This window comes from Haliotis rubra, unplaced genomic scaffold (genome assembly GCF_003918875.1).
Source record: "Haliotis rubra isolate DU_JTF1 unplaced genomic scaffold, ASM391887v1 Scf79, whole genome shotgun sequence".
NCBI lineage: Eukaryota > Metazoa > Mollusca > Gastropoda > Lepetellida > Haliotidae > Haliotis > Haliotis rubra.
This window is the reverse complement of record NW_025767512.1, coordinates 2,436,521-2,458,489: the sequence shown is the minus strand read 5'-3', so window position 1 is coordinate 2,458,489 and position 21,969 is coordinate 2,436,521. Positions and strand designations below refer to the sequence as shown.

The window sequence follows — 21,969 nt, the reverse complement described above, 5'->3', positions numbered from 1 at the left end:
AATGCTATAACATCACTCTACTGCACGTAGATTTCATTTTTCATGAAGAGTGATTTTTGATGATAAATAAAATCTCACCCTCTTGTCTTCTGATATCAAATATATCAACACTCGTTGATAAAAGTAAAATATCCTCTGCAAGCCTCGGATATTTCTAACTTTATCAACTTGTGACTGATATCAGAAGACACTTGTGTGAGATTCTATATTTATATGAAGAGGCTCTTGAATGTCCATTTTGCCCCAGCTAATCTGCCCTGTGAAGACGTGGACGCCAACTGCGGCAGCTACGACACTGCCACCTGCAACAACCCCCAGTTCAGCCACTGGGCCGAGACTCAGTGTCGTTACTACTGTCGACGTTGTTCAGGTGAGAACCAAATAACCCCGATAACTCGATGACATGTCAACACGTTAAACGTCGAGTTATCCGTATTTCGAGAAAAGCAGAGTACTCATTTTGGACATAGGGCGATGAGGTTCTCCCCGTTCAATGTAGTTGTTTTGACATAAAAAGAAGCATATCGAAATACTAATCGCAAGTGACAATGTCAAACTGACTGAAATGATATTTTATGAGTCTTGATATATGTTTATTATACTGTCAGTCCGATTAAAATGATATTATGTGAGTTTTGTGATATGTTTATTACAATGTCAAACGAATTGAAATTATATTTATGAGTCTAATGATATGTTTATTATAATGTCAAACAGATTGAAATAATTTTTGTGAGCCTTGTGATAATTACGTTTATTCCTGTCATAAATCATTTCGCGAGCGCAATGTTTCTTTTAGCAGCTGTTAAACATAATGGATGTTTACAGCGTATTTTCTCTTTGTATTGGAAATCGCGTGTGAATGAAATGTTTGAGTGATATGCCCAATTCATTATAAAGTGCCAAATAACAGCTATGATTGTCAGGAGAAAATAGTGACACTTTGGGAGAATAAACAACAACATTCAAATATACTGACAACGGTAGTCAACAACATTTTTAGATGGAATGCATTGTATACTAGTATATGGAACTTGAAAGTAGGTCCTCATTTGCATATTTATCGAATCCTGGTACCGAGTTGACTGGATGTTGTTTTCCAGCTGCGGCTCTAGCTGCCAAGGATGCCTTGCAAACAACACTCCCTCCATCATGTAAGTTTTATTTGTCGTATAAACTTTCATAGCAGGACTACTTCTTGTATGTAGGTCCTCTGGAAGTCATTTGTAATGATCTTATTTCTGTTCCATCGATATTTTTCTCTATTTCTTTCACTAATTGCAAAAATGCAGTTTCGTCGCGCCTATCATTGAAACGCGATGAAATGTAATTAGTCCAAAGAAATGAGAGCGTAACGTTTCAACAAGAATGAAGAAAAATGTAGCAGACTTGATCAGAAGTGAATGCTTGCGGAATGTGCAGATCGTGATAGATTTACCCATCATCTTGATGGTGGCCACTTGTCGTACTTCCTCCGGTCTTTGTCCGCTTGCACAAAACGATCTTAGCTCTAAGACGTTCGTAACTCTCATGGTGCACCATTGGCGTACTATAGTCATACAGTTCAGATCTCTTTGCGCAAGTGGATTCGTAAGTATTAGGTGACGTCATAGGCTTGTCAACTGTGGCCCGTGCTCACGCTATTGACCTTTGGATTTTTATTCTGGTTCGACTATGTTCTCAGTTCCTTTAGCAACGGGATACAATATTAGAGCATTGAATTTAAGGAGAACCTACTTGCAAACTCGGATATCACGAATGTAGAGGTAAATACTCGTAATTTCGGATAACAGGAATGTAGAAACCATTACTTAAGGGTTACCAAACCATTGTACACTACATACAACGTCTCAACAGTATTCTTAATTAAGATTTCCGAGGAGTGTGTTTGTTTTATCCGGACTTTATTTCAGTGTGCAAGGACAAGATAGACTGTCAGGCTTACAAGCAGGATTCATGTACCCAATATCCTGGATGGGCAAAGGAAAACTGCATGGCGTTCTGTGGAATCTGCAAAGGTGGGACCTTAGTATTTTACTCGAATGACCAACTACAAAATGACCAGACGAATGTACTCTTTCCGTTTTCTTAACATCTGTCACCGGACTAATATTACCGCTTCCCTACAAATACATAAACGATACATGTCAAAATATGCGGGATGTGTGCGTGCCTGCGTGTATGCGTTTGTGCGTCCGTGTGTACATCACTCAAATTAAGGCCCATCGGATTCTGTCCTAGAATATGCAGTGTGTCACCTGAGTCATACCAGTTACATGAAAACTTCCTTTCCTTTGAGCAGTATTTCGTCGGAAAGGAACAGTTACCCTAAAGCGAAACCTTCGGCCCCTAAGAAAACAAATGGAGGCCGTGGGGTAGCCTAGTAGTGACAGCCCATTCCTGGTGTCCCCCGCAGTGATATTGCTGGAATATTGCTAAAAGCGGCGTAAAACCCAACTCACTCACTCACTTGATGCCTGAATATCATGTCGATGTCACATTTACGCCTTAATAATTGTAGTTTCGCGACAAAATCCACGCTGTACTTTAGTTTCGAGGAACTGGATTGGAAAGGAACTTTGTCTAATGATTTGATTTTCCTGTCTTTTTACATAATTATGTTCTTTGCTTTAGCCATTGTTTGAATTTCTGAACACCGACTGAATAACCGCTGCTCTTCGGTTATAGCTCAATAACGATCAAAGTTTTGCGGATATCAGGAACAAATTAATATTTAATGTTGTATTTTAAAATAAACCTAGGGTTTGGGTTGATTTTAAAGGTTTTCTTGGACCAGCCCGCTCTATCAGAAGCTGTGCATTGGGATTCGATCAATAGAAAAGAAAGCAAAAATAGCGAAAGTAGAAATATAGTAACTGTGGTATCTGTCAGCGAGTGAGTGAGTATTGTTTTACGCCGCTTTTTAGCAATACTCCAGCAATATCACGGCGGGGACACCAGAAATGAGCTTCACACATTGTACCCATGTGGGTATCTGTCAGCCAATGTTAATGAGGTCTAACAGACCTGGAGAGCTAAGGACTTTCTTGCTACTACTTTCTATAAATTTTACTCGTTCTCATTGTTTATATGTTCTGTATTTTCTAGGGTATAAAAGGGACGGTGTGGTAGCCAAGTGGTTAAAGCGGGATCGATTCCCTGTGTAGGAACAATGTGTGAAGCCCATTTCCGGTGCCCCTCGCCATGATGTTGCTGGAATATTATATTTCTAAAAGCGGCGTAAAACCATATTCACTCACTCTTCGGCGAAAATCCTCAAACTGTTCACATGCATTTTCATGATTGTAAATCAGCCATTTTCATGGCGTGTTTCAGGCGCCCCAACACCTCCACCAGTGTGTGCTGACACAAATCCCGGATGTGCAGGCTACGACAAGGCGACCACCTGCAAGGACCCCAAGTTCACCCTGTGGATTCGGGCCAACTGCGCAAAATACTGCGGTCTTTGCAGCGGTAGCGTTCATTAATATTTTCAGTTATACTTTTTATAAACAGAAATTACGGAAACATAGAATGTAAACTGAAAAAGCGAAAGTACTAAAAGTATTATAATATTTACATTTTCTAAATTCGATCGGGTGGTCAGGCTCGCTGAATTGGTTGACACATGCTATCGTATCCCAATATTTCAGATCAACGCAAGTTGAACAATGGATTGTCTGGTCCAGATTCGATTATTTACAGACAGACGCTTCATACGTGGAATATTGTTGAGTGCGGCGTTAAACAATAAACAATTAATTAAAAACAATAAAGACCTGTAGACAATCCTGTTTGGATCAGACAAACCGATGATTCTTGTTATGGAGAGCGAACTAGACTACCCGATCCATTACTTCATACCGATCATACTCATTACTTACACAAGGTTTTATGGACACATTGAAAGTTTTCAGAAAACATTTGACTATTCCATCATTATGATTCTGAATTCAGATGGAAGCGCGACTTCAGGCCCAGGGCCTATCGGGCCAGCTAGTCCGGGCCCCCTGACCCCCGCTGGTCCCGTGGGGTACTCCCCAGCACCCCTAGGGAAGTAGTGCAACATTCTTTCAAAACTATGGATGAACGATTTTGTTGTATGGAGGGATATCGAGGTGATTAAAGTCTTAGATCCTCTGATTTGTTCATTTGTATTACGCTGTCCGGGTTGTGTTCTGTATTTCCCACCCACGAAAGGTTTCATTCAGACGTGAAATATGTATTAAGTTTTTTATCTCAGTTTTCAACGTCGGAAATTAATTTTCTAATGTGCCCAAAAAATACTCTTGCCTTTGCACATTAGTGAAAACAAGGTCGCCATGGCCTTTCTTCGTCTATGTTTATCAAGAAATTGTTTCCTCGGTAAAGCGACTCACAAACTGACCAATAAAAATACTCTTGCCTTTGCACATTAGTGAAAACATTATTACTATATTACACAATATATTAGCGCAAAATAGTTTTATCTTTCGCTCATCCGCTCTCCAGGTCGGTGAGGATGGAGATGAAAAATGATTATGGATGGCATACGGATGTCATTATCTTGAGTGTGGAACATTGGGAAAGGAGAGATCCAAAGGACATTCGTTCCATGAGTGCCATGTATAGGATTACATCAGATTATGCACTCTACCATTACACGTCAGTACAGCTCATGCTGCATGAGATTAACACTTAGTCTTTGAAATACCAGGTGCAATGGGGAAGCCAAGTGGTTAAAGCGTCCGCTCGTCACGCTGAAGACCCGGGTTTGATTCCCATTGTCTGCTGTCCCCCGTCGTGATATTGCTGGAATTTTGCTAAAAGCGGCGTAAAAACATACTAACTCACTCACTGAAAATACCAAATTTGACACATACAAATAACTTCATTTATGATGAAAACGAACACCATAGAATACCAGTGAGATTGGAGATCTTCGAATTTGTGCAAAAGGTAGACTTACTGTATACAGGACTTAACATTTCAGAAAGGATTGGACAGAAGGGAAATATGGCTGCAGGTACAACGATAAATACACACACACCTGTATGTGAAAATATATTTAAATTTACTATGGTTTTACTTCTCTTCATATCATCTTGGTCAAACAGCTTTGGAAGTGGGGCTGAATTATAGAATCTGGTGACAAACATGCAGATTCCCACACCGTCTGCTATCTTGAACTTATCAACACACATTTAACTCAAGATTTTACTTTACTGTTACACGGGCCACCCACGCAGTAGTCTTATCTTGAAGGTTACACTTCCAGGACAGTAAACACCTGTCGGGAGAAACGGTTTACTGGTCTGGAAACTAAAAGATGTTTCAGAGCCAGTTCCACAAAGCGATCTTAGCACTAACCCTTTCACACAGCCTTACTCTTTAACACAGCCTTACCCTTTAACACAAGCTTACCCTTTAACACAGGTTTACCCTTTCACACAGACTTACCCTTTCACACAAGCTTACCCTTTCACACACGCTTACCCTTTCACACAGGCTTACCCTTTCACACAGGCTTACCCTTTCACACAAGCTTACCCTTTCACACATGCTTACCCTTCAACACAGCCTTACTCTTTCACACAGGCTTACCCTTTAACATAGGTTTACCCTTTAACACAGGTTTACCCTTTAACACAGGCTTACCCTTTCACACAGGCTTACCCTTTAACACAGGTTTGCCTCACACAAGCACCCTTTAACGGGCTTACCCTTTCACACAGCCCTTAGCTTACCCTTTAACACAGGCTTACCCTTTAACACAAGCTTACCCTTTAACACAGGCTTACCCTTTAACACAGGCTTACCCTTTAACACAAGCTTACCCTTTAACACTGGCTTACCCTTTAACACAGGCTCAACATATTAGTAAAGCTAAGGTCACTTTGTGGAACTGGCGCCTGGTGTACGCAACACGTTACAGTTTAAGATATTTCATATGACGTCACTTGCTTGTGGGACATATATAATCTGAAATGGAAGGAGACTAAACACCTGGTGATTAGGATTGTTTTCCAAACACCAACGACGCGCAATTGTTTTGAAAAGTATTTTGATTGTGACGTTCAAGTATTATGTAGGTGTTGCCATACACCACAGTGAGTGAGTGATTCAGTTTAGGTTTACGCCGCTTTTAGCAACATTCAAGCGATATCAGGGTGGGGAACACTAGGAATGGGCTTCACACTTTGTGCCCATGTGGGGAATCGAACCCGGGTCTTCGGCACGACGAGCGAGCGTTTTAACCACAAGGCTACCCCACCGCCCCCATACACCACAGATATCGTACCCAAATGCAACGTTGCTAGTACACCACGTTCCTAGCCCAACGTAGACGATTCGACATGCGATCCATGGGCCAGGATACTCACAGCGAACATTCGTTTCATAACTGTGATTTTTTAGGGTCGGTTAAAGCGTTCTCTCGTCACGCCGAAGACCCGGGTCCAATTCCCCAGATGAGTACAATGTGTGAAGCCCATTTCTCGTATCGTGATATTGCTGGAATATTGCTAAAAGCGGCGTAAAAACATATTCACTCGCTCACTCATCACTCACTCTGTTCCTGCTAATGCGGTAACCCAACCCATTCCTGGGTCTGATGACGCACATCCGAACGTTCTGGCAATATGGCTGTCTGAAGCCCATTTCTACGACATTCCACATACTCGTTCTCGTTCCGCTACTGTTACTGTTAACACCACCTGTGTACTTTCTTTTGTACACCAGTTTAGTTGAGGAACCTTGTGTATGCAAAGCGTGTGAAATGCTGCAATGCCTGTGTAAGCAGGAATGTGACGTACTGCACGTAATACATTGGTTTTTGAAACAATATATTTCCTGAAAACCATGCGTCTACTTTCTTTTGTATATCAGTTTAGATATTCACTGATGATGTGGTTCGACATTTGATTGCGACGGGACATATGCATTTGTATTCAGATGTGGATCAACGCACTTGCCTCAAGGACATAGAAACATACGTGGCCAAGGGGCGTGGTAGGCGAGCTGGCTAAGGCGCCAGGCTGAGGTGCCGGGATCGAGCCCACCTGTGATCGGGTGTAAAAACCTTGGAGTCAACTATTTGTGTAGACTCTTTCCGTGTTGTCACAACTCCTAGTGTACAGTACACAACCTTGTGCACTTTAAAGAACCCACGATATCTTTATGACCAGATGTTGGCCACATGAATACGTGCAAACACCTAGTTGCGGGTACAGCAACGTGCAGTGAACTTGGACAAAGTACTGTGACTATATGTCCAAGTCCACCCAGCTGTGAATGGGTACCTCGTCAGGATGAGAAAGCCACAATAACTCGGTGCGCCTAGTGGCAGCAAGAGTTGTATACTCCCCAGGGAGTTGAGATTGATAATACGATGTGCCGTTGAGATTGACATCCAATGATCGAGCGCTATATAAATATCCTATATTGATAATAATAAATGCCCAGCCCCCGCAGGCGGAGGCCTGTATACATGTATGTCTAAACACTCGTCAACATATGTCTGATAGTTGAAAGTGGGTCAGGCAAGGACTCGAGATGTGGCACCTTCTTTTCGTGAGTGCCCTATTTACATGCATAACAGCAGAAAGTAAGTGTACTTATTTATGAATTGCAGTTCTCAATGCTTGATAAAATGAATATGTTTTATGGAGTTGAGACAGTGTCAATCGTATTTATATAAAGGCAGTAAACTCAATATTTTATACGGATTTAACTCAGTAGCATCGACGTAAATTAATTGAAGGCATTTCCATACGCATAATATACCTCCATTGTGCAATTCCGAATGTATCATGTGTTTATGAATTACGATCAAATAGTGATGACACCAGGTGTTCGAGAAAAGTTAGCACCCTACACAAACAGATAAACGCAAGTCAGTCGTTCACTTGAAAAGCACAGAGTGAGTGAGTGGTTTTAAGCCGCTTTTAACAATATTCCAGTAATATCACGGAACGGGGACACCAGAAATGGGCTTCATACAATTTACCATGTGGGGAATCGAACCCGGGTCTTCGGCGTGACGAGCAGTCGCTTTAACCACTAGGCTACCCCACCGCCCCCCGAAAAGCACAGAAACATATCTTACAATTCAACATAATGAACTGCATCGGACATGGGTTTGATTACGGATGATCTCAGCTGATCGTAAGGAGTAAACTACATTTCGTAATTGAATATCTTATCTCACTGACTTGTTCGTGAGGACCCAACTAGAACCAGGTGCCTATCAAGAAAACGTTAGTAACGTTACGACCGTTCGTACAACTACACTTTATCATTGGCTTACGAATGACATCTGATATATTTTTAGATATCGAATTACATTAAATTTCAGAGGCATTACACGAGAATGTACACATTTTAGAATTGAATTTAACATTACAAACGTTATTAAAATGTATCATGGTGGAAAACACTGACCAAAAAGTCGAAAATTAGAGCACACCTATCAGTTACATCACCACAGGACCCGTGAAGATCCGGGTTAGGAATTGGTCCTCAGTAACCCATGCTTGTCGTAAGAGGCGACTAACGGGATCGGGTCGTCAGGCTCGCTGACTTGGTTGACACATGCCTCGTATCCCAATTGCGTAGATCGACGCTCATGCTGTTGATCCCTGGATTGTCTGGTTCAGACTCGATTATTTACAGACCGCCTCAATATAGCTGGAATATTGCTGATTGCAGCGTAAAACTAAACTCACTCACTCACTACATCACCACAGAATAGCCATTCCTTGTTTCAGTACTAGCCACTAGTAAAACATGGGTGTAAACTTATGGGCTGAAAGTTTATATTTATGAAAGCGGAATTCCTTCACGAAGGTTTGGTTTATTTCAGCATGTGTGGACAAAGCGGATTGTTCAGGGTATGGCCCAGGGGTCTGTCAGGGTGGATTTCAAGCGTGGGCTATGGTGAACTGCAGACAGACATGCAAATTCTGTCAAAGTAAGCTTTTTTAAAATTTAAATCATTTATTTCTCATTTTCATGTATAACAAAATATAGATATACAGTAACATGTATACAAATACATAATGGCGTTAGTGGAGCATGGTAGCATGACATATTTTAAGTGAAGTTGTTTTGATTATGATGTACAAATAGCACTAGATACATACAACATGCATGGTAGTGTTTGTTTTAAACATATTCTATTCACTGAGAAAAGGATTAAGAACAACTTCTCCTTGGTATGTACATAGGTAATTTAGATTTCCGCAAATAAAGATGACAGATAGTGGACAAGAAAGTAGAATAAGTAAAAAGAGACAAAGATTATACAGAATAATATCAATATGCTATACAAATCGTTTTGTCTGACTAATGAACGATTGCACTAACTTGAATACTTTTGCATTTTCTAACAAAAGTTTAAGGTCGACTGAAATACCTGCTGATGAACAAATGCGCTTAACTGATAACATGAAGTTAACTCTTTGTTGTTTGTACAATGGACATTCAAACAGATGATGATACGAGTTCTCAATAAAATTACCACATATACAAATAGGATCAGTTTTCATTCCAACTCTGTACAAATCAAAGTTCAAACAACTAACTGAATAACGCAACTTGGTATGAATAATATTTAATTTTCTTTTACCACACGAATAATACTGAGGTGCATATGCATGGTTATCGGTTATACATGATTTAAAAGTTGAAACACTTTTTGAATTACGAACGGTGGTTGGTAAATTGTTCCAAGAGCATATCGTAGATGGAAAGAAGGATTCTTTTGAATGTTTAAGTCTTGGAATAGGAATCGATATATTTAGAGAACTGCGTAGATTATACTTTGATTTAGAACTAACATTCAAGGGAAGCAGTTCTTTTGGGTATGGAGGAGCCATTTCATTTTGAATTTTATACATCAAACATAGTTTTCGTTTTCTACGACGATCTTCTAATGTTTCCCATCCAGTCTCAAAATGAAGAAATTCACGTGATGTATATTTTGGTAAACCAGTTACTATTTTCGCTGCTTGTAATTGAATCTGTTCTAACTTATTCATTTGTCTAAGTTTAATCCATAAAAATATCTTGGACATCAATGTACAACTTCTAAATGCACTGAAAGACATTTTTGCATCATATTTTGAATATGGCCAGCCCATTTTCCATTGTTGGTAAGGTTAACTCCAAGATGTTTATGATTATCAACAATTTTGATTTCAACACCATCAAAGTAAAGATGTGGTATATTGATATCATTTTTCATCGAGAATAGGACAGCTACCGTCTTTTCTGGGTTGTATTTAATTAGCCATCTTTTACCCCAAATATTTAACTTACATAAATAAGCATTTAAATACATTTTAATAATCCTATTATCTGGTGAAGAGTAAACCAAAGACGAGTCATCAGCAAATAGGCGCGTTAAGCAATCTAATTCATCTGCTATATCATTAATGTATACAATGAATAAAAAAGGGCCAAGCACTGACCCCTGTGGGACACCAGCGCTTAGAGTCCTTAGCTAGGAAAGTGACCTATTGACAAATACACTCTGACTGCGATTACTTATATAACTAGCTAACCATCCCAACAGCTGTCCGCTTACACCATAGTTTTCAAGTTTCAACAGTAATCCTCTGTGCCAGACACGATCAAACGCTTTTGATATATCGCAAAATACCATACAAAAAAATTCTTTTTTTGTCCAATGATTCACAAACCCGATGGTATATTTCAATTAATTGATGTACAGTGGAATGTTCTGGCTGAAAACTTATACTGACACTGATATTTATACTGGAGCTTGTTAGCATGAACATAATTAAACAGGTCTTTGAAAACAACTCTTTCAAATACTTTACCAACACAACTTTTAAGGGATATTGGTCTATAGTTGGAAGCTAAAGTTGGATCACCTTTCTTGAAGAGAGGCATGACATTGACAACTTTCCACTCAGATGGATACACACATTTTTGCAAAGTCATATTGAACAACAAACATAAAACGTTACTTATTGAGTATACAATGTGTTTCAACAGTTGATGACATATTCTGTCACGACCGGACGCCTTTTCACGTGTAAACATTTAATTACATTTTCAATTTCAAATTTGGATATAGATAGGGTGTCAAAAATTGGGCCGTTCGTTTATTGAAATATGGTAGACATACATTTTTTCATCCACTGATGAAATAGATTGGAAATACTCATTCAGTCTTTCAGCTTTTTCACAGTCAGAGAAACAAGATGGACTTTCATGATCATCATCAGATTTAAGAGGGGTATGCAGGTATTCGCGACAGACTGTTTAAACAGATAACGTAGTAGCTTCCAATATGAACTTTTGCTTTCAGCATATGAATCTAGGAGAAAATTGTCTACATTAGCAAAATGGTTTTGGTAATGTACAACAGATGGCACATAAAAGTGTTATACAAATCATAATATGTTATAATTATTCTTTTGACTTGCAATGATGTACAGAAAATACCGATAGTTGTGTAGAAGCTTTGCCAGCAGTTTTGGGATAATTTACCCCTGGGGAAGATTTGTTCAAAAATATGAAAACAGAATATGAAAAGATGACCCAAATTTGAAGAAATTTGAGAATTGACAGTTCTGAAAATAAGTCATCTTTGTTGCTCATAATAGTTAAGTATCTCTCTCTTAACATGTTTAAAACATGGTTTGATTTTCTTGTTACTGCATTTATAGATGCGGGGCGGTGGGGTAGCCTAATGATTAAAGTGTTTGCTTGTCACGCCGAAGACCCAGGTTCGATTCCCCACATTGGTACAATGTGTGAAACCCATTTCTGGTGTCCCCAGTCTTGATATTGCTGGAATATTGCTAAAAGCGGCGTAAAACTAAACTCACTCACTCACTATTTCGTTTGGCAATAATACTGATCACATTCATGGATTGTTATGTTTCCCTATTTTTTCATTTGTGAAACAAATTCTCCTGCAATTACAGTATTTAACCAACCCGACAAGTGACTCTATAATCTTTTTGCATGTTCACATTCACATTACAGATGAATAACTGTTTAAGCTTCAGCTTCACAGAATGTACACAATGCAGAGCTACATATCCAATCTTATGTAAATTTGTGTTTGTAAAAAGAATGATATGTACAAGTTTGAACTGAAACCACTTCAAGTTAACATTTTGTGTGCATCGCTTCGACATCAAATAGATTCCTTCTTGTTCAGATTTAGTATATTCTTTTTCAAACTCTTTTCCTATTTACATTGTCCAGAAGATTTGGAAAGGTTTCTGTTTTATAAAGATTGATAGAAATGTTAACTGATTTGTTTATTTCCAAGTTTCAGACAGTTGAAAGGAAGAAAAGGACCTTTTAACATGTTTGGGTAGTGTTTGTTTCTGTGTTTTTTTAATGAAATTATAAATTGACGAGCGCAAGCCGTGATATTTTAAGAAATATATTGTCATATCGTATTTGTCTTGAAATTCATCAAAATTATAGTCTGTCATCGTCCATGAAGTCATTTATAAATATGAGTCCTCTTTCAAATAATTCTAAATAACATACGGGTTTTCCATCATGTTTTATGTTGTCATTCCACCAGATGGATTGACAGAGCATCTCAGAAGAACATTCAGTATTTCCATTGTATTTAGCTAAAAGATTGGTCCATCCCTGCAGAAAGTATTTGAAACCGTTGGTATGACACTCGTTTTTATTGTAAACTGGGTCTGCCAACCTAATAATGTTTGATAGACCTCTCGTAAGGACATATCTTACGTTCAATCGGTTTTGCAATATTCTTTTTATCCAATTCAATTTCTGTGCAAATATTGTGTTTTGTATATCTGGTACCCCAATTCCTCCAACTTTAACTGGGTTTTTGTCATTATGCTTCTCTTTACCATATCCTTTTCTCCCATTCCATATAAAGTTGAAACGTTTCTTTTGGAATCTGTCTATGATTTCAATCAGTAGGTTCGGTTAAATACTAAACAAGTGATTTAGTTTTAGGAAGGAATAAAACTTTAAAGATGACGTTTCTCCCCATTCGAGTTAAATTTATGATCAACCACATTTTTCATTTCCCTTTTCATCAAATTGAGTTTCTTTTCATAATTTAGGTTTTGCATATTTTCCAGATCTACATGAAAGTCAGTTCCTAAAAGTTTAAATTTTTTCTGGTTCCAATCCAATACCATATCTTTGCATAGTTTTATTCGAGATTTTTTTTTGGAACCAATCAAGATTAATTTTGTCTTTTTGGTATTGACTTTTAATCGTGAAAATCTTGCAAACGAAGTTAAACTGTTGAAAACAGCATGTAATCCTCTTTCTGATTCATCTAAAGTAAGAGACCACCTCCATGGTGTAGTGGTTAGAGGGTACGCCTGCAGAGCGGAAGGTCTCGGGTTCGATCCCCGACCGCGTCATACCAAAAGACGTTAAAATATGGTACTTGTTGGTCCCTGCCTGGCGTTCGGCATTATTGGGTACAACAAGGACTGGTCGGCTCGGAGTATAATGTGTCTGAGTGGGGTATTCATGCTTCACTGCGGCGTGGTATCTCAGTGGGCTAGCACTATAAAACCAGTTTAAGTCTGGGCTAGTACAAGCAGCCGCACATACACATACACATACACACGCATGCACGTCGTCATATGAGCGAAATATTCTCAAACACGACGTTAAACCCAATTTCACCTCACCTCACCTCTAAAATAAGAGTTGTGTCAATTGTAAATTGTTCTAAGATATGTTCTATATTACCCATACTTTACTTATAAGTACATCTAAACAAACACTTACAACTGTGTGATGCAAGATGATTGTCAAAAGTACAGGTCTACAGTGATTTATCGACCTTCTTAAAACCGTCGAAATCAAGAATGACACCCCATGCACGTGTATGGAGCTACTGCGTTGTTCAAGTGCATCACATGCGTTGTATTTAGGGGTGGTGATAAAGAGAAATAATGGTGCGTTCATAAGATGTCTGTCTTTGACAAGTTTGTTAACGCTTATACTTCCTATCCAAATTGAAAGTTCAGGTTCCCCTACGAGTTTTTTAAGAGGATCTTACTCTCAATCTTGCACACTTATGAAAACACCAGGTCAGCTTGATCTTTCTATACTACCCATCAAAAGTTTAGACTCACTTAAAGCACTCACTATATGTTATGTATATATATGTGGTTACATCGAAGATGAATTTCTCCACTAACTTGGGGGAACCAACTACAAACCTTATGCAGATGAACTGCACGAGGATCATGCATAAAATGTCTGAAATGCATGTGCAAATATCGTGCATGTTAGCTGCTGTGTTTTGGTGTAAAGCTTTGTTAAGAATTCGCCAATTTTCACAGAGTTTCATCATTTATTGAACTCATGATAATAATCATTTCGACGTTACGAATTTGATTTACAATACATCAGTTCATGTTTAGGCAGTACCTTTAAACATTAAGGAATATTTTGCAAAATCTAGTTTAGAACAGTTGACTAAAGTAAGTGGCTACATTTACACTAGTGAGTCTAAACTTTTGATGGGTAGTATATATACATGTGTATGCTTATATGTTAAGACACAAATACCATTACTAAATTATCTTAATTCCAAATTTACATGAAACAAGTTTTGATTTATAAAATCAGTGAAACTCTTTTTTGATATTTCTTTGCTTTCCTTTTCGTTGTCTGTGCTATTGCTGGTTGAGGTTGGAGACGAGTGAGTGAGTTTAGTTTTACGCCGCAATCAACAATATTCAGCTATATGGAGGCGGTCTGTAAATCATCGAGTCTGAACCAGACAATCCCATGATCAACAGCATGAGCATCGGTCTGCACAATTGGGATACGATGACACGTGTCAACCAGTCAGTGAGCCTGACCACCTGACCTGTTAGTCGCCTCTCACGACAAGCACTGGTTGTTGAAGATAAATTTTAACCAGGATCTTCACCGGTAGCTGTGTAGAGGAAAGTAAGCTTAACTGCCCATGTGTCTGTATATATTTTATGACTTAATGCTATCAGTATTAACACTCGCATTTGACTTTCCATCAGAGTTCAAATGTGCTATGTGAGTGTCTTTGGGAATGACATCCCAGTGGGAAAGCTTTTCCAATAACTTAGTATTTCGCAGGTTAATTAAAAGTTGTTTTGTTTGATCAGATAATGACAAAATTTATACCTTTTATACCAGTTATTGATTTTTATTATCAGTAGATATTATTCATGTACATAAACTAACAATTGGTCCGGTAGCAGCAACAGGGCAACCCTGTAAGGATGTTGACGTGGACTGTGCTGAGTACGACACAACGTGGTGCTCTGACCCAAAGTACGAAGCATGGGCGATCTACAAATGTCCACAACACTGCTCAAAATGTAACGGTAAGTAAACGGGGGTAGAAGAAGAGTTGCGGTTGGGTGATGGTCGATCAGGGTTGGTCGTCGTGGGTGGATGGATGAGACTTTTTTGGTGTTAGTCCCCACATATCAGTATTTTATTTGTCCGATCATGTCGTTAAAAAACATTTATGTCTGCTACTATTCAAGCAGTGCTCCAATAGTACAATAGTCGTTTTACACATGACTATCTCCTGAAAACGGATGGGGATGGACCTCCCATGTGTGTTCTCTTGCGATGAAGTGTTCACCATCAAGCATATTCTGCTTGACTGTGTGGACTTCTCGACTGCAAGGGATTCACATTATGATGAGAGAAATCTGAAAGATCTGTTTTCCCACGTCAGCGGGCATCTCATTGTGCAGTACCTGAAGGAAGTTGACGTGTGTCATGAATTATAACTATATAATGTGAATAACGAATCGCTTGCTCTTGGATTTGGTGCTGTAACACATTCTGCTTTTAAATAAGAATGCAATGAATATATTTGTTTTAAACTAAAACTCATTTGGACTTTGCACTTGAAATATCCATGAATGCAGACTTGTTCTCGTCACTATATGGCTGAAATAATGCCGATGTGACGTAAAGCCCAACTCAACTCATCCCAATAGTACAGAGTTAATATTCATATTTCACAAATCCACTAACTGCAAGGTTTAGACAAACATACACAAATAGTGTTTTCCCCAGGATCCAAAAAGGGCAGGGTGACTGAATTTAAAAAAGGCGCACCCCTATTCCAAAACATGCATGCAATGACATATTTCCAAGTATTATGTTAAGCTATTCATAAATATGATTCTTCAGGGCTCAAAGAGTTTCACTTAACTTCAACATGAAATATGAAATAAAAACCACCAAGTGTTAATATCAATTATTGTATTAAAAGGAGGACAGGCGCAAAAATTAAAAGGGCGGGGCACTGCGCCCTGCTAAAAATACCTGGAGGAAACAATAACAAACAATAAATATGTTTACTGTTACTGAAATCACCGAAAGCGGAGGGGGTATAGTGATATCATATGAAAAGGCATTGGTTCGATAGTATATACATGTGCTAAAGCACTGAAATGGAGATACTGAAATCATATGCTAAAGCTTCGACACGAAAGGTTTGAAAGTACAGCAAAAAATGTGCAAAAGCAATGGTAAGAGAGATTGTTAAATATTTAATTCATGTGCTAAAGTTATGAGAGGCTGTGAGTTACCTTACTGAAATACACAATGCCATTTAGAAAGTGGTCAAATGTAACACATGTTATATTTGGGATTACACTTTCTCAGTAAGTGCAGATTCTTGTGCTTTTATCGGGTTGAATCCCATCCGGGATTCGAACCCACACCCTCAGAGTCAGGCACCTAATCGCCAGAACACAAAGTCATCCGTCTAACCCGCTCAGCCACCGCGACTTCCACCAAAAAATGGAAGTCGGACAACTGGTAGTCTCGATCCCGGACTATGTGTACCTCTCTGATAAATGTAAATTAGCACGGTTCCTACCACCGGAAGCTATGAATACACAATGCCATTTAGAAAGTGGTCAAATGTGACTTTACTGAGAAAGTGTAATTCCAAATTACATTTGACCACTTTTAAATATGGCTGTGCTCATGAATGGAACCCGGGTAGTCATGGTAACGGAATAGTCATATAACGGAATATAGATAGTACCCCTGATGATGCATGGATCAAATATACATAACGAGCACAGAACACGTTCGTCACTGAAGGGGCGGTGGGGTAACCTAATGGTTAAAGCGTTGGCTCGTCACGCCGAAGACCCGGGTTTGAATCCCCACATGGGTACAATGTGTGAAGCCCATTTCTGGTGTCCCCCGCCGTGATATTGCTGGAATATTGCTAAAAGCGGCGTAAATCCAAACTCAGTCAGTCATCACTAGAAATTTATAATACTAGTATACTATGTTTTCAGTCGCAGATCTGCAATCAAAACCTCTGACATGTAAGTTGATTAATTTTTCTTGTACACCAGAATTCAATAACACTGAAATCTCATATTCATGTAAGGTTTTCAAATTACGATGTAATATCTAACATTACCTATTGATTACTTGCATGCATACGTGATAAAGCTATACTATGTTGTCCGATCGACAAATCAGTTATCTACACTACCGCACAAACGTTCATGCCCCTCACACGCGTTGAGCACGCGTGTAACACGCATGTGCAACGGGTGGGCAGCGAAATTCGTATGAATTTTGAAATTGGAAATTTTCCAGAAGTGTAGCCTGTAAAACCTTGTAGAACTCTCAAAAATCAGGCTTAGTTAGCATCGTTGATCTCAGAGAGGGGATGGATGGGCAACCGCGTTCTTTGGTAAGCGTGATTCATGAGGGCTTGTTGGACGTCAGTCCTACATCTCCCTGAAAAAAGATGCTACATGTCATCTCTCCCTGTGTAGGACGCTTTGTTCGAAATATGAATCTGTTCGCCCGGCAGTGAATGGGTACTCGGTAGAACGAAACAGCCTGCTTCATGAATTAGCATCGGTAGGAAAGTCTCAAAAAGCTGAGAAATTGTAATATTGCTTTTGGGTTTGGATTTGGGATTTTCTTAATATACAAAATGTTATTATTATGTTTACAGATTAAAATGATATGCAGCAGAGAGGTTGTGTAGTCCAGATTATTTACAGACCGCCGTTATATACATGTAGTTGAGTGCGTTAAAAGACAAATGTTGTCGTTGTTTGTTAAGCTCTTATGATAGGTGAAAGCAAATTAGTCACTTATGCCAGCACCAAGTGTAGATTCAGTTTAGAATTGGTCTTCAGGAACCCGTGCTTGTCGTAAGAGGCGACTAACGGGATCGGGTGGTCAGGCTCGCTGGCTTGGTTGACACATGTCACCGTATCCCAATTGCGTAGATCGATGTTCATGCTGTTGGTCACTGGATTGTCTGGTCCAGACTCGATTATTTACAGACCGCCTCCATATAGCTGGAATATTGCTGATTGCGGCGTAAAACTAAACTCACTTACTCACTCCGGCGTTAAACAACCAACCACACTTACGCATGCCAGCATGTTCATGCTTGTTCCAGTGTGCCAAGACAACGTTGACTGTAGGTTGTATGGCCAGACAGCATGTGGTGGAACACACCAAGCATGGGCGCAACAGCACTGTCCGGAATACTGTGGCTTTTGTGAAGGTTTGTGGAATTTGCCCAAAGCGGACACTCAAGAATCCGGACCTTTGTCATTACCTAATCAAATTCACGGTCCTGAATCTATTATTTACCATGAAGCAATACTTGACCAGTTTGGCCTTTCTTCAATTCTTGGCGATAAAATGAAACCCCAGGTTTTTGTCAGTTGATGTTTTCAGGAGTGGCGCAGACTGAATGTCAACATTGCCAAATCACAAGATGAGGCGTTATTTGAAGAAGAAAACAACATTTTGAATCAGATTGCTCAATAATCTTCCTGATCTTACTCTGACAAAACACAATGTTAAGCAACAAAGAAGTACAAGAAGAGTTATTTTACATGAAATCTTTTTTAGTTTTGGAAAGCAGACAATTATAGAGCATAAATCATGCAGATCCATTTTAAACCTATATACAGCATTGTCAAAAAGAATGTTGACTGTGGAAACCTAGCAGTCATTATAACTGCTACTCAAGTGATTGAGTGAATTTTGTTTTGTGCCACTAATGTTCGAAAAATATGAAAGCATGATAGAGGAGCAATGGGTATTTACCTGGTACCCATGTGGGGATCGAACCTAGGCCTGCGATATGTCAGGCGAACGCTTTATCCTCTAGACTACCTAACCGCCCTTGTCTTGTATTGCATATTATACATTATTGCATATATAAAATAGTGAGTGTGGGTGAGTGAGTTGAGTTTTACTTTGCTTTTAGCAATTCTCCAGCGGGGGACACCAGAAATGGGCTTCACACGTTGTACCCATGTGGGGAATCGAACCCGGGTCTTTGGCGTGACGAGCGAACACTTTACCCAATGGGCTACCCCACCGTCCCTAAAATGAAAATAAACTATTTAAAGAAAATGAAATGTGCCAATACAACCTTCCTATGTGATTTCCGTCGCCGTGCTCAACACTATGCATCAAAGCGAGCACTCGAACCTTGGTCTCAGGCAGGGCGATCGACTCTGAGTGAGTGAGTGCGTGAATAGGTTTTTACTCTGCAGATGACACTAGAAATGAACTCATGTTTTGGTCTTTTAAACCCGACTTTCCGTAGTCACCAGTCCACGCCTAAACCACTAGATTACCCAACCACGTCCGTCACTCTATCAAGGGAAAGAATCCATATTTGCAGGAATTAACCGACCCCCAAGTCATGCGTGGATGCGATTCCTAACTGTGGTCAATACGCCACCATCTGCAGAAACCAAAGCTTCACCATATGGGTTGATGACAACTGTAAAAACCTGCGGCCTCTGTCCAGTTAAGGGTAAGTTCTGACCGGTCCGTCCTGAAAATTGTCCTCATTTTGTAATCTAACAACGACATTTTAACCTGAATTTTCTTTTTGAACCTTACTTAGAACTTGAAGTGAGTGAGTTGAGTTTTACGCTGCACTCAGCAATATTCCTGCTATATGGCGGCGGCCTGTAAATAATCGAGTCTGGACCAGACAATCCAGTGATCAACATCATGAGCATCGATCTACGCAATTGGGAACCGATGAGATGTGTCAACCAAGTCAGCGAGCCTGACCACCCGATCCCGTTAATCGCCTCTTACGACAAGCGTAGTCGCCTTTTGTGGCAAGCATGGGTTGCTGAAGACCTATTCTACCCCGGATCTTCACGGGTCCATATGTATCTGAAAAGAAATATTAAAAATATTCATTGCGTATTGTTCTGTGTGAACATGTTACCTAATGTTAAGTGATATGTTTAATGTTCGGGCATTGTCGGTGTAATACGTTTCCTCTATATTCAGAAATGCAAATAAACTGACGTACAAAAGAAAGTACACACCTGATGCTTTGGTAAAATGTTTTCCTGAAAACAGCGTAATATTTCGAAAAGTGTTTTGATTGCCACTCACAAGTCACAAACATTGTGTACGTGTTGCAATAACACCATAGATATCGTACCCAATTGGAACATTGCTAGCAAAATATTTACGTTGTTTAATAGTCTCAAAACACAAGGTGTGTACTTTCTTTTGTACATCAGGATATCTATTCTCTTACACAGGCGGTGGGGTTACCTAGTGGTTAAAGCATTCGCTCTTCACGCAACAGATTCCCTACATGGGTACAATGTGTGAAGCCCATACTGCTAGAATATTGATAAAGGCGGCGAAAAACAATACTCATTCACTCACTCACTGTTCTCTTACTCAGAGAATAAATTAAGAACGGAATCCGAATGGAGTGTAGAATTTGGCAGGTCTAGGTCAGAACTGAAAAGTATGCGTTGTTCTGAGCTTCTTTTAGATATTATTATATATTTTATAGATATAGGCAGCAGTTATGTTCGTTTATATCTATCATTCTGTAGTCGATCGACGAGTTATACAATGAGTGTGATCGATAAAGAAATAAACAATTCTTTTTTTCAGATGATGCCGATATTTTGTTGCGGTCTTAAAGATTCATTTAATCCACCTCATCTGTTCCCCGACTGGCTGCAGATTGTATGTACATAAATATATACGTGAAAAATGTGTACGCTCATCTTTTCTCAAAGAAATTGTAATCACTTTTTGATCTTTCCATATTTCTTTCATAAGAAAAGGAAACAGAAGGAACAATCCCAATAATCGCAGCAACGGTCTACTGCCCCCCTATAGGTGCGGACGAAGGTGACATTCGAAACCCATGCCTGTCTGAGAGGCGACTTTTATAACGGCATCTTGGAGACAGACTCGATGATTTGGTCGATGCAGGTCATTATATGTACATTTCATAGATCGGTGCTCGTGATATCAACCACTGTCTGCATCAGAGTCGATTATTTGACCGACGGAATAGTTTGGAAACAGACAAACAAACAAACAAACAAACAAACAAACAAACAAACAAACAACAGATCCTGCTTAGGATGATATGAATTATTATACCACTTCATTCTGCGATTCTATCCTTACACCGGAAAACAACATTTTGCTAGAAACTTTAGAAATACATGCACCATGCCTTGGATCTTAGCAGACAGTGATTCTGTTCTCAGGTGCAATTTGCATGTATGGCCCTATCCATCAAACTAGTCCTGTCTCACAGTCCCTGAACCGCAGAATTTCCGCGTCCGTATCTGCAATGAAAAAGCCCTAAATGAAGCAAATCCAGATTTCCTCAGGTTGTGAATCTCCCATCTCACTGGGGCTCATTTACAAATTAAACGGACTTATTTGTTTCTATCAAAGCTATATATACTTCTCTTCAAAAGTTTAGACTCACTTAAAACACTCACTATATGTTATGTATATATATATTGTTACATCGAAGATTGATTTCTCCAATGACTTGGGGGAACCAATTGCAAACTTCATGCAGATGAATTGTACGAGGATCATGCATCAAATTGCTGAAAAGCATGTGCAAATACCGTGCATGTGACCAGCTGCGTTGAGGTGTAAAGTTTTGTTAAGAAT

General features: G+C 39.3%; 2 protein-coding genes across 2 annotated transcripts; both read left to right on the top strand.

The window, feature by feature from the left end:
- Positions 1 to 213: 213 nt before the first annotated feature.
- Positions 214 to 4,140, top strand: LOC124261147 (nematocyst expressed protein 3-like). Its single transcript, XM_046695472.1, has 5 exons — positions 214 to 370; positions 1,104 to 1,154; positions 1,914 to 2,018; positions 3,337 to 3,474; positions 3,958 to 4,140. The coding sequence occupies exons 1-5, from the start codon at positions 214 to 216 to the stop codon at positions 4,059 to 4,061; spliced, it is 555 nt and encodes a 184-aa protein (XP_046551428.1). The 3' UTR covers positions 4,062 to 4,140.
- A 5,968-nt stretch (positions 4,141 to 10,108) lies between these two features.
- LOC124261146 lies at positions 10,109 to 21,012 on the top strand. Its single transcript, XM_046695471.1, has 6 exons — positions 10,109 to 10,133; positions 15,222 to 15,350; positions 17,304 to 17,333; positions 18,437 to 18,544; positions 19,682 to 19,816; positions 20,938 to 21,012. The coding sequence occupies exons 1-6, from the start codon at positions 10,109 to 10,111 to the stop codon at positions 20,964 to 20,966; spliced, it is 456 nt and encodes a 151-aa protein (XP_046551427.1). The 3' UTR covers positions 20,967 to 21,012.
- The last annotated feature ends 957 nt before the right edge of the window (positions 21,013 to 21,969 follow it).